The sequence below is a fragment of the Zea mays genome, chromosome 10, assembly GCF_902167145.1.
Source record: "Zea mays cultivar B73 chromosome 10, Zm-B73-REFERENCE-NAM-5.0, whole genome shotgun sequence".
Lineage (NCBI taxonomy): Eukaryota > Viridiplantae > Streptophyta > Magnoliopsida > Poales > Poaceae > Zea > Zea mays.
This window is the reverse complement of record NC_050105.1, coordinates 143,346,692-143,360,069: the sequence shown is the minus strand read 5'-3', so window position 1 is coordinate 143,360,069 and position 13,378 is coordinate 143,346,692. Positions and strand designations below refer to the sequence as shown.

The window sequence follows — 13,378 nt, the reverse complement described above, 5'->3', positions numbered from 1 at the left end:
GTTTTAATAACTCCGATTTGATTTTTCTTGTTGAAAGATAGAACTCATGTTATTGTGTTACAAATAATATAATGCGTTTTAAACTGGTTATTAGAATGTCAAGTTAATGTTCTGCAACTTTACAACGTTTCTACTTGTCCTATCTCCTATGGTATATTACCGTGGTACAACACATTTGTTCTCGTATGTTGCATTATCGCACGTCAACGACTAAAGTTTAGTTCATGTCACATCAATTGTTTGAATATCAATTACAAATATTAAATGTAGGTTTAATTAGGTTAAATAAATTTGTCTCGTCTTTCTCCATCTTTATGCAATTAGTTTTATAATTAGACTATATTTAATACCCATAATTATTATTTAAATATTTTATTTTACCGAGACTAAACTTTAGTTTGGTGGAACCAAACACTCGTAAAAAAACTCCGTGAAAGAAAAAATCCCATTTATTGTTTGGGCAGAAAAGGTCCATCGAGATGGTTTGTGTGGAACAAAAGCAGAAAACGAACGCTGTGGGGGTGCGCCCTGATTTTGTGAAGTTGGAGAGATGAAGCGCATGCACTCGTCGCTAGAATTTTACCTTTTTCTTTCTCCTGAATCCGTCTTTCACGGATGGCCATCTACTTCACCCTGCTTCCCCCACCCCTCCCCAGATCGTTCTCTCTCCCAACAATTCTCCAATTCGATCGGCAAGTACATCTCTCTGTCCTCAGGTGAGAATTATCGGAATCCGTCTTCATCATTTTTTTCTACCCCTTCCTATCACACACGATTTGTTTAAACAATCATTTTTATTGCATAATTTTAACGTTCTTTTGATACGAAATTAGACAAGGATTTTTCATCAACATCCAGGATGTCAGTGTCTATGAAGGATTTGGATCCTGCCTTCCACGGAGCTGGGCAAAAGGAGTATCCTTTTTCACATGCTTTCTTGTACTACGTACTTTTTTCATGGCATGACATCTCTAACATCTTTATATCAACGAGACGTGTTATGAGATCGTATGATGACTTTCTTAGCCTAAGCAAGTTTGGATGAGAGATATTCATTTGATTGTAACAGTAAACATGCTTACGAGGAATCAACAAATTAGTGTGTCTGCATGTCAGTCTGAGAAACATGCAGAAGTTGCATAATGTTTGTCAATTAATCTGTTAAATATCACTTACATTGTGTTTTTAGTACTGCTGGGTAGTGATTGCTCTCTCGTGTCTACTATATTTGATTTTGTTCTGATATGCTGCTAAGTTTGACATGATCCTGATTCCTGAAAGGGAAATTTGGATCCATACCATTAAAAGATCACCACTTTGGATCCATACCATTACTATCTCACTTACATGTGGGTCCACATGAGTCAATGACATGTGAGGTCCATGGTATATATCTAAAGTTTGGATCTTTTAATGGTATAGATCCAATTGTTCCTTCCTGAAATTGTAAAACACATATAGTAAGCGTAATATTCAAATATCTTGACTTCTGTATATATGTCAGGAGCAAAAATTTTGATGGTTACAAACCAACATTGTATGACATAGAAACTTTATTTGATATGAACTGTAAAGATTTACGTCTATCATGTCGCAAATGTTTAGCTTTAGACAAAATTATAAGTTTAGATATATTGTGTTAAACAGTTGCTAAACTAATCAAAGGCCATGTTGATAACTAAACTATATTGGAATAACGACAAACTATATATGAAGAATGATGAGGTTGATGTAAATATCTAGAAAATGATTCTATCCTTTCGACACTTCTTTGTCATTTTGCCCCAATCAATTTTAATGTTCATAAGAGTTCCTTGTACAAGCATTGTACCCCTTAATTTAGTTATAGTGGTCTCGTGGTATGGCGTATTGAGAATTTTAAGCCTGTTCCTGTGCCAACATCATCACACGGAAAATTTTATATGGGTGATTCATATATCATCTTGAAGGTAAGGGTTTACTGATGCATTTTGTTATGAATTTGCCTTTCTTTAGGAAGATTGTTTGTGCATCTTAATTGAAAGATAAAATAGTTGGTCCTGCTTGAAACAAAAGCTTAGAGGCTTTGAGGAACCCATGACAAATATTTTCTCTGTTAATTTTCATATTTCTTATCTTGTATCATTGAATGTAACCCTTGATGGTGCATGATATGCTTCACTGTCCACGAAGTTCTCACCATGATAGTACAGTCTATTTATGGTTTATCTCATCGTTGTGTTTTTTCACTGCACTGAATATTGTTTCCTTATGTTCCCTACAGACAACAGCTTTAAAAAATGGTTCCTTTCGCCATGACATCCATTATTGGCTTGGTAAAGACACTAGTCAGGTAGACTTTCAAACATTTGACACTACATCACTGATTTTGCTCTCCAAGGATATTGTAGAGGTACTTTTTGTAACTAATAGCTCTCTAAAAATGTCCATTCTTTTCCTTGGTAGGATGAGGCTGGAACTGCTGCAATTTTAACTGTGGAACTTGATGCTGCGCTTGGAGGACGTGCTGTCCAGTACCGAGAATTACAAGGCAATGAAACTGAAAGGTTTCTCTCATATTTTAGGCCATGCATCATGCCACAACCAGGAGGGATAGCTTCTGGGTTCAACCATGTAGAAGTCAATGACCAGGAGCATGTTACCCGCTTATATGTGTGTAGAGGGAAACATGTTGTCCATGTTAAAGAGGTAAGCAATCTAAAGGCACTATTTTTTCCAACTAACAAGGTTGGCCCATTTGCTAATGTGCTTTCTATTTAACAACTAGGTTCCTTTTACTCGTTCGTCCCTTAACCATGAGGACATATTTATTTTGGATACCAAGTCCAAAATTTTCCAGTTCAATGGTTCCAGCTCATGCATTCAAGAGAGAGCAAAAGCTCTTGAAGTTGTACAGTATATCAAAGATACTTTCCATGAGGGCAAGTGCGAAGTTGCAGGGGTTGGTAAGCAAATATATTAATGTACTAAATATAGGATGTCACATTTAAGATGGTGTCATAATTTAAATTTCTCTTCTAGAGGATGGAAAATTGATGGCTGATGTGGAAACTGGTGAATTTTGGGCTTTGTTTGGTGGTTTTGCTCCCCTTCCAAGAAAGGCACCTTCTGAGGATAATGGCGAAGACAAGAAAATTGTCATCAAATTGATATGGTATCTCACTACCATTTTTCCATGTCTACAAAACTTCAACTTTAGTTGTCAACAGGAACAATAGTATACTATTTAAATTCTGACATTTGTTAGATTAAATTTCTCTTGAAATTATGAAACTGAGTGAATTATTTATTTCACTTCCCAGCATCAACCAAGGAAAATTGGAGCAAATTAATTTTGAATCTTTGGCACGTGAGTTACTTGAGCCAAACAAATGCTACTTGCTTGATTGTGGTGGTGAAATGTATGTTTGGATGGGAAGAAATACTTCTTTGCAAGAAAGAAAGGGTGCGAGCAAAGCTGCTGAGGTATTTACATCAAATGTTTAATGCTTCATTGTATATTTTTTTGAACAAATGCTGCTTCACCACTAAAAGTTATTATTTAGGCCTAAAAATTGAAAAATAGTTATTTCACTCTTAAATTGAAAGCAAGTTACTTCACTCTCAAAATGGAAAGAGCTAATTAATTTCTTGGGACCACTACTCATAATGATTATTCTTAAAGCATTTTTCGTGATATTCACAAGATATTCATATTTTACATTATTATGCATGTGTGCATGCTCAGTTTCTTTTACCTCTATACAGAAACTACTCATTGATGATAGCCGAACAAAATCACATGTTATCAAATTGATCGAGGGATTCGAGTCAGTCATGTTCAAATCAAAATTTATCGAGTGGCCACCCACACCTGATTTGAAGTTATCATCTGAGGATGGAAGGGGCAAAGTTGCAGGTTATTGTCTACATATTATGAGTTCCTTAAATCTTATATATATACACATATATTATCAGTTCCGGTGCAAGATATTGATAAAACGAGATATCACACTTTTATCCACTATTTCTCATGCAGCTCTCCTCAAAAGTCAAGGATTAGATGTTAAAGGCTTGATGAAAGTTGCACCTGTAAAAGAAGAACTCCAGCCTTACATTGATTGTACAGGTCATTTGCAGGTATTATCTTTTCCAACTTTTATAGTCCTTTTGTGCAAGGTGCTAAGTATCTTCCTCTTGGTTTTGGGTCTTTTTAGATTCCATCTCAAACCTAGCCCCGCTTTCTTGAAACAAAAGGCTTTGTTGTTCTTTGCTAGTTACCCCATGTTCCATTCTAAGTCATTCCAACTTTCTTCGAGAGTCAACGCATTTCATGTTTGACCAAATTTATATAATAAAACAATAACGTTTATGATACCAAATAAGTGTTTTCATAGTATACTTATTTTATGTCAAAAATATTTGTCATTCTTTATAATTTTAGTCAAACTTAAGATGCTTTGACTCACCAAAAAAGTTGGAATGGCTTATAATTTGGAATGGAGGGAGTATCTCTCCTAAGGTTGTGTTCTAGCTCCAACTACACTTTTTTCTTGAACACGAAGGAGAGCTATGCGTCATTTCATTAAAGGCAGATAAAAACACGGTCTGAACACAATGTCGAATTCCAAGGCATGGTTACTTGAATTTTACATGCATGTCTATTTGGATAAATTCCCAACTTCACTCGTGCAAACTAAAGAAAACTACCTTGAATACATGTATGGAAAATATGTCATCTGGACGACTAGATTCTTTATACCCCAAATTCAACTATGCCATCGATCTACAACCATCTCCTTTGATATATGCCTTTCAATCAAAGTTAATAGGCAAAAGCTTGCCATAACATTCATCCATTTACTTTTGGTGCAAGTTCCATGGTGGTTTTGTAACCTTTGTATTGGCATCAGGTATGGAGGGTGAATGGAAATGTCAAGACTTTTCTTTCAGCTGCTGACCAATCAAAATTTTACACTGGAGATTGTTACATTTTTCAATACACATATGCTGGAGATGACAAAGAGGAATGTCTTATCGGAACTTGGTTCGGGAACAGAAGCGTTGAGGTAACATCTGCTCATAAAATCAACATCAGTGATGGTTTCAAGAATTTAAACCCACACAGATTTATTTAAGTCAAGAGATATTTTCATTGTTCCTTGTTGTATCTCCATATGTTTCTAATAAATGTGTTTTTGAGGCAAGTTACTCCTTGTGAATCGATCTTACTTGCTTTTAGGTGGAGAGGGTGTCAGCGCTGTCATTGGCTAGCAAGATGGTTCAGGCTTCAAAGTTCCAAGCTGTCCAGGTAATCTGCGGATTATTTATATCTTAAAGCATATTTTTGGCCTCTAATTTTTTATGCACAGGCTCGGCTTTATGAAGGGAAAGAACCAATACAGTTCTTTGTCATATTTCAAAGTCTTCAAGTGTTCAAGGTTTGCTTCGAATTAGCAGTCAAAATCCTTAACATGTTATAAAAAATCTTAATACTTCTATGTTGAATGCTCTATAAGTTTCCTCTCTTTCTGAATTTTCAATATAGGGTGGCCTTAGCTCTGGATACAAGAACTTTATTGCTGAAAATAATATTTTGGATGACACTTACTCTGAAGGTGGGATTGCCCTATTTCGGATTCAAGGTTCAGGATCAGAAAACATGCAAGCAATTCAAGTAGATACAGTAAGTTTGGGGTCATACTTTGGTTTGTCAAGATATTTGTGAGAACATCAGTCTTATCTTCATTAATGAGCGTCTTAATCTTTCTCATCTTTTTGTTAGCTGGCTTCGTCCTTAAACTCGTCCTATTGTTACATTCTCCACGATGGAAACACTGTGTTCACATGGACTGGCAATGTTACGACCTCATTAGATCATGACTTGGTTGAGAGGCAGCTAGATGTCATTAAGGTTTCAATATTCTTTCTCATTTGGGTGAATACATCTTCGTACAATACAGATTTCCTGATGATTAGCAAATTGGCAGTTTGGTATCAATGTAAAACCTTGACTAAATTCCCCTACAAAGGTTTTGCATGTTTCTGATAGAAAATAGTTTGAGTATGTTATGCACAAAGCAATGCTCAATGACACTTTTATTCATGTCACATGTTAGTATGTAGTCTAACTGCTAAAGAAAACAAAAGAAATGCATGTGAGAGTTAATTATTTGATTTCTATGATGATGATATAAGTCTGATAGTTATCAATGGTTACTAGTATTGGACCAGCATATTCTTGGTCTTGCGGCAACTTATATTTTTCTTTTGCAATTTAGTAAAAGAAAATTAGCCATGCACATGAATGTAGTGCAAATCGATATGACTAATAGTTACTTGGTTTAGTTGTTTGTTACAAATGTGTTTCATGTTGTAAATGTATATCATGTTGAGTTTCTTTAGTATGTTTTAGTTGTGCTAGATTTTGGTCCATTTGTGTTTGTTGGATTGTATGATGGCAACAAAACAACGTATAGGTCTTCCTCTAGACTCATATTTAGTATAGATTGGATGTTTATACCCTGTTACATTGTCATTGTTGATGCTGAATCCGACCAACACAATAGTAGGGGCTAGATCGCCCGAGGCTGCATATAGCCTAGATACATAGTTCAGTTGGGTCTAAATGGCAAGGCTGATGTGCAAGTCAACAAGGCCGATTTGACACTTCTTCACCCGAAAAACCCATGAACAACTCCTAGAAAGACACGTTCGAGAGACACACATCAGGGGTGTCCTAGGATCGACAAGGCTATCTAGAATGCCATCGAGTCTTGTTGAGAGACGCTCAATAGCGAGAGGTTGGAAGAGGTAAAAAGTAGTAGATTGATTTTTGATCAATTGTGTAGTCGAATACCTCAATCGGACCTGATCCTATGATATATGTAAAGGGTGTGGTCTTATCCCAGTAGGAAATTTTCCCAAGACATATTCTACAATTTATCCACGAGATTAGAGGAGTTTGGGTTAGAATTACGAGAAGTGGACTCGAACAGGGCACGTCGGAACTTGGAACTTTTGTTGAATGTTGGAACTTCCAATGCCCAACTCCCGAACCCAGGAGCCTTGCAAGTTAGAACTTTCCTCTGACCCCTTTTGCTATCAACTGTCACCCTCCTTGTTTTTATGTGGTTTTAAACGTAATGGTAGGAACTCTGCATTTCACTCGAGAAGAAATAGAATTACCTTTCGCTTGTATGTTTTTTGACAGGTACATTAGTCGTCTATTTTCTGCTTATTTGGCTCCAACATGTTTTTCCTAAGTTTTAACTCTTTTTGTGCTTCTATTTTTTATTGTACAGCCAGATCTACCTTCCAGGTCACAAAAGGAGGGGAGAGAAACCGACCAATTCTGGAAACTACTGGGTGGTAAATCCAAGTATCCAAACCAAAAAATTGAAAGAGAAAATGAAAGTGATCCCCATCTTTTCTCGTGCATCATATCCAAAGGTAACTACAAACAAGGATTTTCTAAGTTGAATGCACTGTTCAACATATACTGACACTTCTCTTCTTTGGCTACTAATGTTGTTGTTGGGGGTTGTGAAGGCAATTTAAGGGTAAGGAAAACAAAGATGACATGGTTTTATTGCTAAGTGCTTTCTTGATTTCATGTCTAATACAAACATTATTTTTAAAATGTATATCAGGTTAAAGAAATACACCACTTTACTCAGGATGATCTTATGACAGAGGATGTTTTTGTTATTGATTGTCACTCAGACATATTTGTTTGGGTTGGCCAGGAGGTGGATGCCAAAGTGAAATCACAAGCTATGGATATTGGAGAGGTTAAACCAAAATTATCCTCTATAAATTAGAAATCATGATTTTTATTTATTTCTCACTTTCTTTCTCACTATAACTGCTAGAAATTTATTGTTCATGATTTTCTTATGGAAAAACTATCACGAGAAACACCAATATTCATTGTGTCAGAAGGCAGCGAGCCACAATTTTTTACTAGATTCTTCAATTGGGACTCTGCAAAATCTCATGTAAGTAGTTTGTGTCCTGCACTTGCTTATTGTGAATTAACACCAATTCTATTCCATGAGATTTTTACACCTATGTATGCATGCCTGGTATTTAGCATTGGAAATTAAATTCATCTTTGCACTTCTGAATTTTTGTTGCAGATGCATGGCAGTTCATACCAGAGGAAGCTTGCTATCCTAAAGGGTGGATTACCTCCATCACTAGAAGTAAGTCTCAAACAAATGATTTTTCTAGTAGCTCGGTGGAAATCATCTTCTACCCGCTTTTTGTGAATTTAGTATAGTTTCTATCCAAGTATGTGGTTGCAAATCAACTTTTGGTTCATGATATGCATGTTTGTTGATACTCTTGCTTTCTCGACATTGTTAACTTCTTGTGCGGGTATATAGATGATCACAAATTTAGGTTTTCAGTATTTTAATTAGGAATACTATGTCATTTTTATGATTGAGCCTCAACATATATATATGTTGACCATAAGGTTTCAGAGAAGGAACATAGGGTGGCTAAACTAGCGTCTAAGTTGAAGTCTTGCTATCTAAAAGCAGCTCTCTTACTATCTCCATGTTTTCAGAAACCAAAGCGACGAACACCAGCATTTACGGGAAGAGGTTTTGGACAAGATAAATCTCAGCGTTCAAGAAGCATGTCCACTAGTCCGGATCGTCCACGTGTTCGGGGAAGGTCTCCAGCCTTCAATATGTTAACTTCTGCCTTTGAGAACACAAGCAATATCAGGAACCTTTCCACCCCTCCTCCAGCTGTGAAAAAGCTTTTCCCAAAATCTGGAGGTCCTGAACACTCAAGGGTATCACCCAAAAAATCAGCTATCAGTGCCCTCACCAGCTCTTTTGAAGCACCCCTAAAAAGTACAATACCAAAATCGGTAAAAGGTATAATGAATACAACTCTTCAAATATGATAGAGCACGGGTAGCAAAAGTTCTAGTTCTTATATATCTTGTTTCTTTTTTTGCAAAACTAAGCGAGCCCTGAGCCAGAGAAGGCGATACAGGAGCAAGGTGTCGTAGGCGGTGCAAGTGAAAACAAACTAGAAGACGACGAAGGCCGCACGATCTACCCATATGAACGTCTAACAACCACAGCTGAAGATCCTTCCCCTGACATTGATTTAACCAAACGAGAGGTAACAAACTAATCTTCCTCCTTCCATTCATACATGTTTGTTAGATCAATTGATGATTCCATTTACTGTTATCAACTAAATGCAGTCCTACTTATCGTCTGTTGAGTTCAAAGACAAATTCAACATGACAAGGGCGGTGTTCTACAAGCTCCCTAAGTGGAAGCAGAACAAGTTGAAATCTGATGTCCAGCTTTTTTAGTCTTCCCATGGTCGTCTTGAATTTTGACTCCTGAAGACAGTAACTGTTTGTGAGGAGGAAAGACACCAATTTTCATGTTTAGAGCTCCTATCTTCACCTAGTTAGGGTTTGTTTGGATTCTTTCTTCTAAAATTTAGAGCTCTAAACTTTAGAGATAAAGATCTAAATAAATGATCTAATAAAGTTAGCTCTAAAATATAGCTCACCTCATATTAGAGCTTTAGAGCTCAAAAGTGAGTTAGCTAAAGTATCTAAAGCTTTTAGAGCTCTAAAATTTAGAGGGGATCTAAACAGGGCCATAGCCTATTCTTTGTGAAAGTACTTGTTCTTTCCATTTATAGGATCTAAGATCCAATCAGAGATCAAGAGGATTGGAATTCCATAGCTCACTTGAGTTGTGGGGGTCTTTGGATTTTGGATCACGTGTTGATGTTTTTTCTAGTTTGGCCAACGTTTGTGTTATGGGATTCAGATCGCAAAAGGTTGCCACGATTAGATATACTTGTACTTTCTCGCAATACAACAACAATGCATGTACAAAACTGAGTACTCTCTTTGAATTGGTTTTTTATCACTTTTGTACGGTGAATCGCTTACAACTATATACAACATTCAAGTCGGGTCATCCACAAACTCCCTAGATGATCATTACACTCCAATCAGCCGTCTAGGTGATGTTAATCACCAAAAGTAGTGAACATTAGACTCTTACTTGACTAAGATGAGCCTAATGTGTTGGTGATAGATGCTCATAAGTCTTTCTTTATGCACTAATGAGGTTGCTAATCGCTAGATCAATACTTCTCTCATAAAGTTGCTTCAGGTATTGAAAGGGTAAGATACCTTGTGAAGCTGATACGATGGGGTATAAATAGCTCCAGAGGCTCAAACTAGTCGTTAGAACGTTATCTAGAATTTTTTGTGTGCACCAAACATGTACGGTATGACTTTTCCATTGCACTGGACACATCAGTGCCTCTCTAACAGCTAGTTTTGAAACTAGCCGCTACTGTGTTAGGTATCTGATGCGAGCACCGCTGCCACACTAGACACATACGGTGAGTCTAACTGGTTTTGACATGGTTAACATCCTCTCTAAGTATCATGTTTGGTGTCACGTCTGGTGCCACGTCGAACATGTCAGGTGAGTATTTGGTTCCTATGCAAAGCTTATATGTTCTCTAGGTATCCCATTTGATGTCGCATTCAGTGCAGCACCGAACACTCTGGTGAGTGTAAATGTGCAAGTGCGTAGTTTGCAAGGTCTTTAAGTGTCATGTTTGGTACCATATACCCAGTGCACATCAGACACCTCGATATATTTTAGACTCACTATAGGGCAAACTTCATATCTGGTGTCATATACAATGAAGCATCGAACACATCTGATGCTACTGCAGACTTTTCTATATGTTTTTTCTTCTTCTAAATTTCTTGCGGGCTATCTTGGGTTACTAGATCTAGTTTTTCGTAAGTGTAGATACCGCTATACCTAATTAGACTTGGCTAGGTCAAATTATCCATCTTATGCTTTTAGGCCCATTTTCCTGTATCACTGTGGCTTGCCTTACTGTATAGCTACAAAACGTATGTTAGTCACAATAATCTTATATTAACATTAATTACCAAAACCAACCAGAGGCCTAGATACTTTGTCTATATATTGCCCGGTCCGGCTGTCCCTGACAAGATGTAGTTAGAAGCTGATAGGGCACACTGGCGAGCACATTTCTTGTGAAGTGTGACCGCTACTGCAGTAGTGTCTTGGTTTGGAGTCGTTTACGAGATTGATCCCGCTAGCCTAGACAACAGGAGCACATTTCCTTGTTGTCCAGAACACACGCACTTGATTCGTTAGCTTAGCTTCTTTAAATTTAACAGAGAAGAGCACGTAGCCGTTCAAGTCTTTGTAGACCTGTTTAGTAATACAGTTTTGCCTGTTTGCAAACCTATTGGCTATTTTTTATTTATTCCCTGACTTCGAAGTAAGCCTATTTGATCGGCTGCTGATGAGCAGTGGATAAGGCAGAACCAACATCCCGTTAGTATCGAATCTAATCCAAATCCTAGAAAATCTTAGAAAATCTCATGGTGTTGGGGACTTGCTCTGAAATGCTATAAATTGAGAACAAGGCAACACAAAAAATAGGTTACTTGTTAATGTCCTTCGTCCTTCGGAACATTATTTTCTTAAAGACATAATAATCTTCGGACGAAGGTCATGAAAGAAATACCTTCATCATTTCTATATATATATATATATATATATATATATATATATATATATATATATATATATATATATATCAAGGGCGAATGAGACATGTAAAACATAAGGGATAAACGTATAACATAATCATATACATTTTTTATTATATAATTATAAATAAATGATGACAATATTGAATTACATTCGTACCTTCGGCTTGACAGAAAGTGAAAGTACAAGTGTGACGCAAAAATGAGTACCAGTCCACGTGAACAGTACGGGGGTACTATTCACTATTTATAGGCATAAGACACAGCCTATGAGAAATTACAATTATACCCTTTACATTTACTATTGGCTTATAGAAAAATCTATGAGGACTGAACAGCCTTTTTCCTTTTAAGTCGGTTCCCTTTTCTGCGATTTAGCCGAAGCTCCCCTCTGCACAGCTTCGGAGCGACGGCAACCTTCGTCACGATCAAGCTCCTCATCGTGTATGCTTTTATCATAAATCCGAAGATACCTGTCCATAAACCATACTTGGAAGACATTGTTAAATTATGTTTTTGAGGACCTTCGGATGACGAAGGTCCCCAACAGTAGCCCCTCGCAGTATTAATTTGTTTAAGATAACGAATTCAGACTGCGACATGGACGAAGGCCTTAAGCCGAAGGTCCGAAAAAACACCTCCCCTTTGCTAGAATAGCAACAGTTAATGACAGACGGGACCCTCCAATTTGGAGCGCATCGATCGTATAAATAAGAACTCACCTTGACCACATTTGGTACGCTACTTGCCGCTTGCTTTGTTTGCTCAATTTTTTTAGCTCTTGATTACCAACGCTTGCTTAGTTTTTCATACTTCCTAAGCTTCGGTTTTAAGGACGCATTTTCGCCATTTCCGAAGAGAAGATGTCTCAGGACAAAAAAGTTGCCGCTGAGACGAAGCTGACCAAAGAGGAGAAGCTCCTTGAGGAGAAGACTGTTGGATTTGTTGAGTCAATAGCAAAAACAAATACAGAGAAGATTACTAAAGAGATACTAGAAGGCTTGTCTGAAGATATTGATGATAGCGACAGCTATGATGTGGAGAGTGGAGGCGAAGACTCTGAAGATTGGCCCTGGCGACCAAGTCATACAGTCTTCGGGAAATCAACTATCAAACAGAGTCATCTTGATAATATGAGAGGAAGGTATTTTTGAGATATGTCTATTGTGAGGGCCGACGTAGACAGAGCCGTTCCTGCTCCCGAAGAAAACGAAGTTGTGATCTTCCAGAGCTTCTTCAAAGCTGGACTTCGGTTCCCGTTGAGCAGATTTGTGGTTGAAGTTTTAAAGACATACCAGATTTTCCTTCACCAGATCACTCCCGAAGCAGTTATTAGAATGGGGATCTTCATCTGGGCTGTGAGAAGTCAAGGTCTAGAACCAAGTGCAAGATGTTTTTGCAGTATGGATGAACTTTCATATGAGACGAAACCCTGGGGTAAAGAACAATATCATAACAATTTCGGTTGCTATAGCTTCGTTGCTCGCTCTGGCACAAGCTACCCAGTGCCAACGTTTCGGAAGAGATGGCCCGGGGCCTGGATGGAAGAGTGGTTCTATGTGAAAAATGATTTGAAGGCGAGAGAAGACATTAAAGAGATCATCATGCGCCCCATCTGGTCCCGCTTCGGCCTCCGAAAGCCGAAGGTAGAAATTGATGAGGCTATCGAAGCATGCCGAAGGGCCTTCAGCACAGTTTGCTCTTTTATTGGGACAAGAGACTTACTTCAAGAACATGTAGCCTACAGGATATGGCCACCGATAGACAGCTGGGAAATGCCGAAAGAAACCATCA

General features: G+C 37.6%; 1 protein-coding gene across 1 annotated transcript; it reads left to right on the top strand.

The window, feature by feature from the left end:
- The first annotated feature begins 523 nt into the window (after window positions 1-523).
- LOC109942752 (villin-4) lies at window positions 524-9,884 on the top strand. Its single transcript, XM_020545271.2, has 23 exons — window positions 524-716; window positions 834-915; window positions 1,850-1,949; window positions 2,264-2,332; window positions 2,446-2,688; window positions 2,768-2,945; window positions 3,022-3,154; window positions 3,303-3,465; window positions 3,748-3,898; window positions 4,019-4,119; window positions 4,893-5,048; window positions 5,222-5,290; window positions 5,352-5,420; window positions 5,528-5,665; window positions 5,765-5,893; window positions 7,284-7,431; window positions 7,531-7,541; window positions 7,632-7,772; window positions 7,854-7,979; window positions 8,121-8,186; window positions 8,555-8,873; window positions 8,966-9,126; window positions 9,212-9,884. The coding sequence occupies exons 1-23, from the start codon at window positions 551-553 to the stop codon at window positions 9,323-9,325; spliced, it is 3,033 nt and encodes a 1,010-aa protein (XP_020400860.2). The 5' UTR covers window positions 524-550; the 3' UTR covers window positions 9,326-9,884.
- The last annotated feature ends 3,494 nt before the right edge of the window (window positions 9,885-13,378 follow it).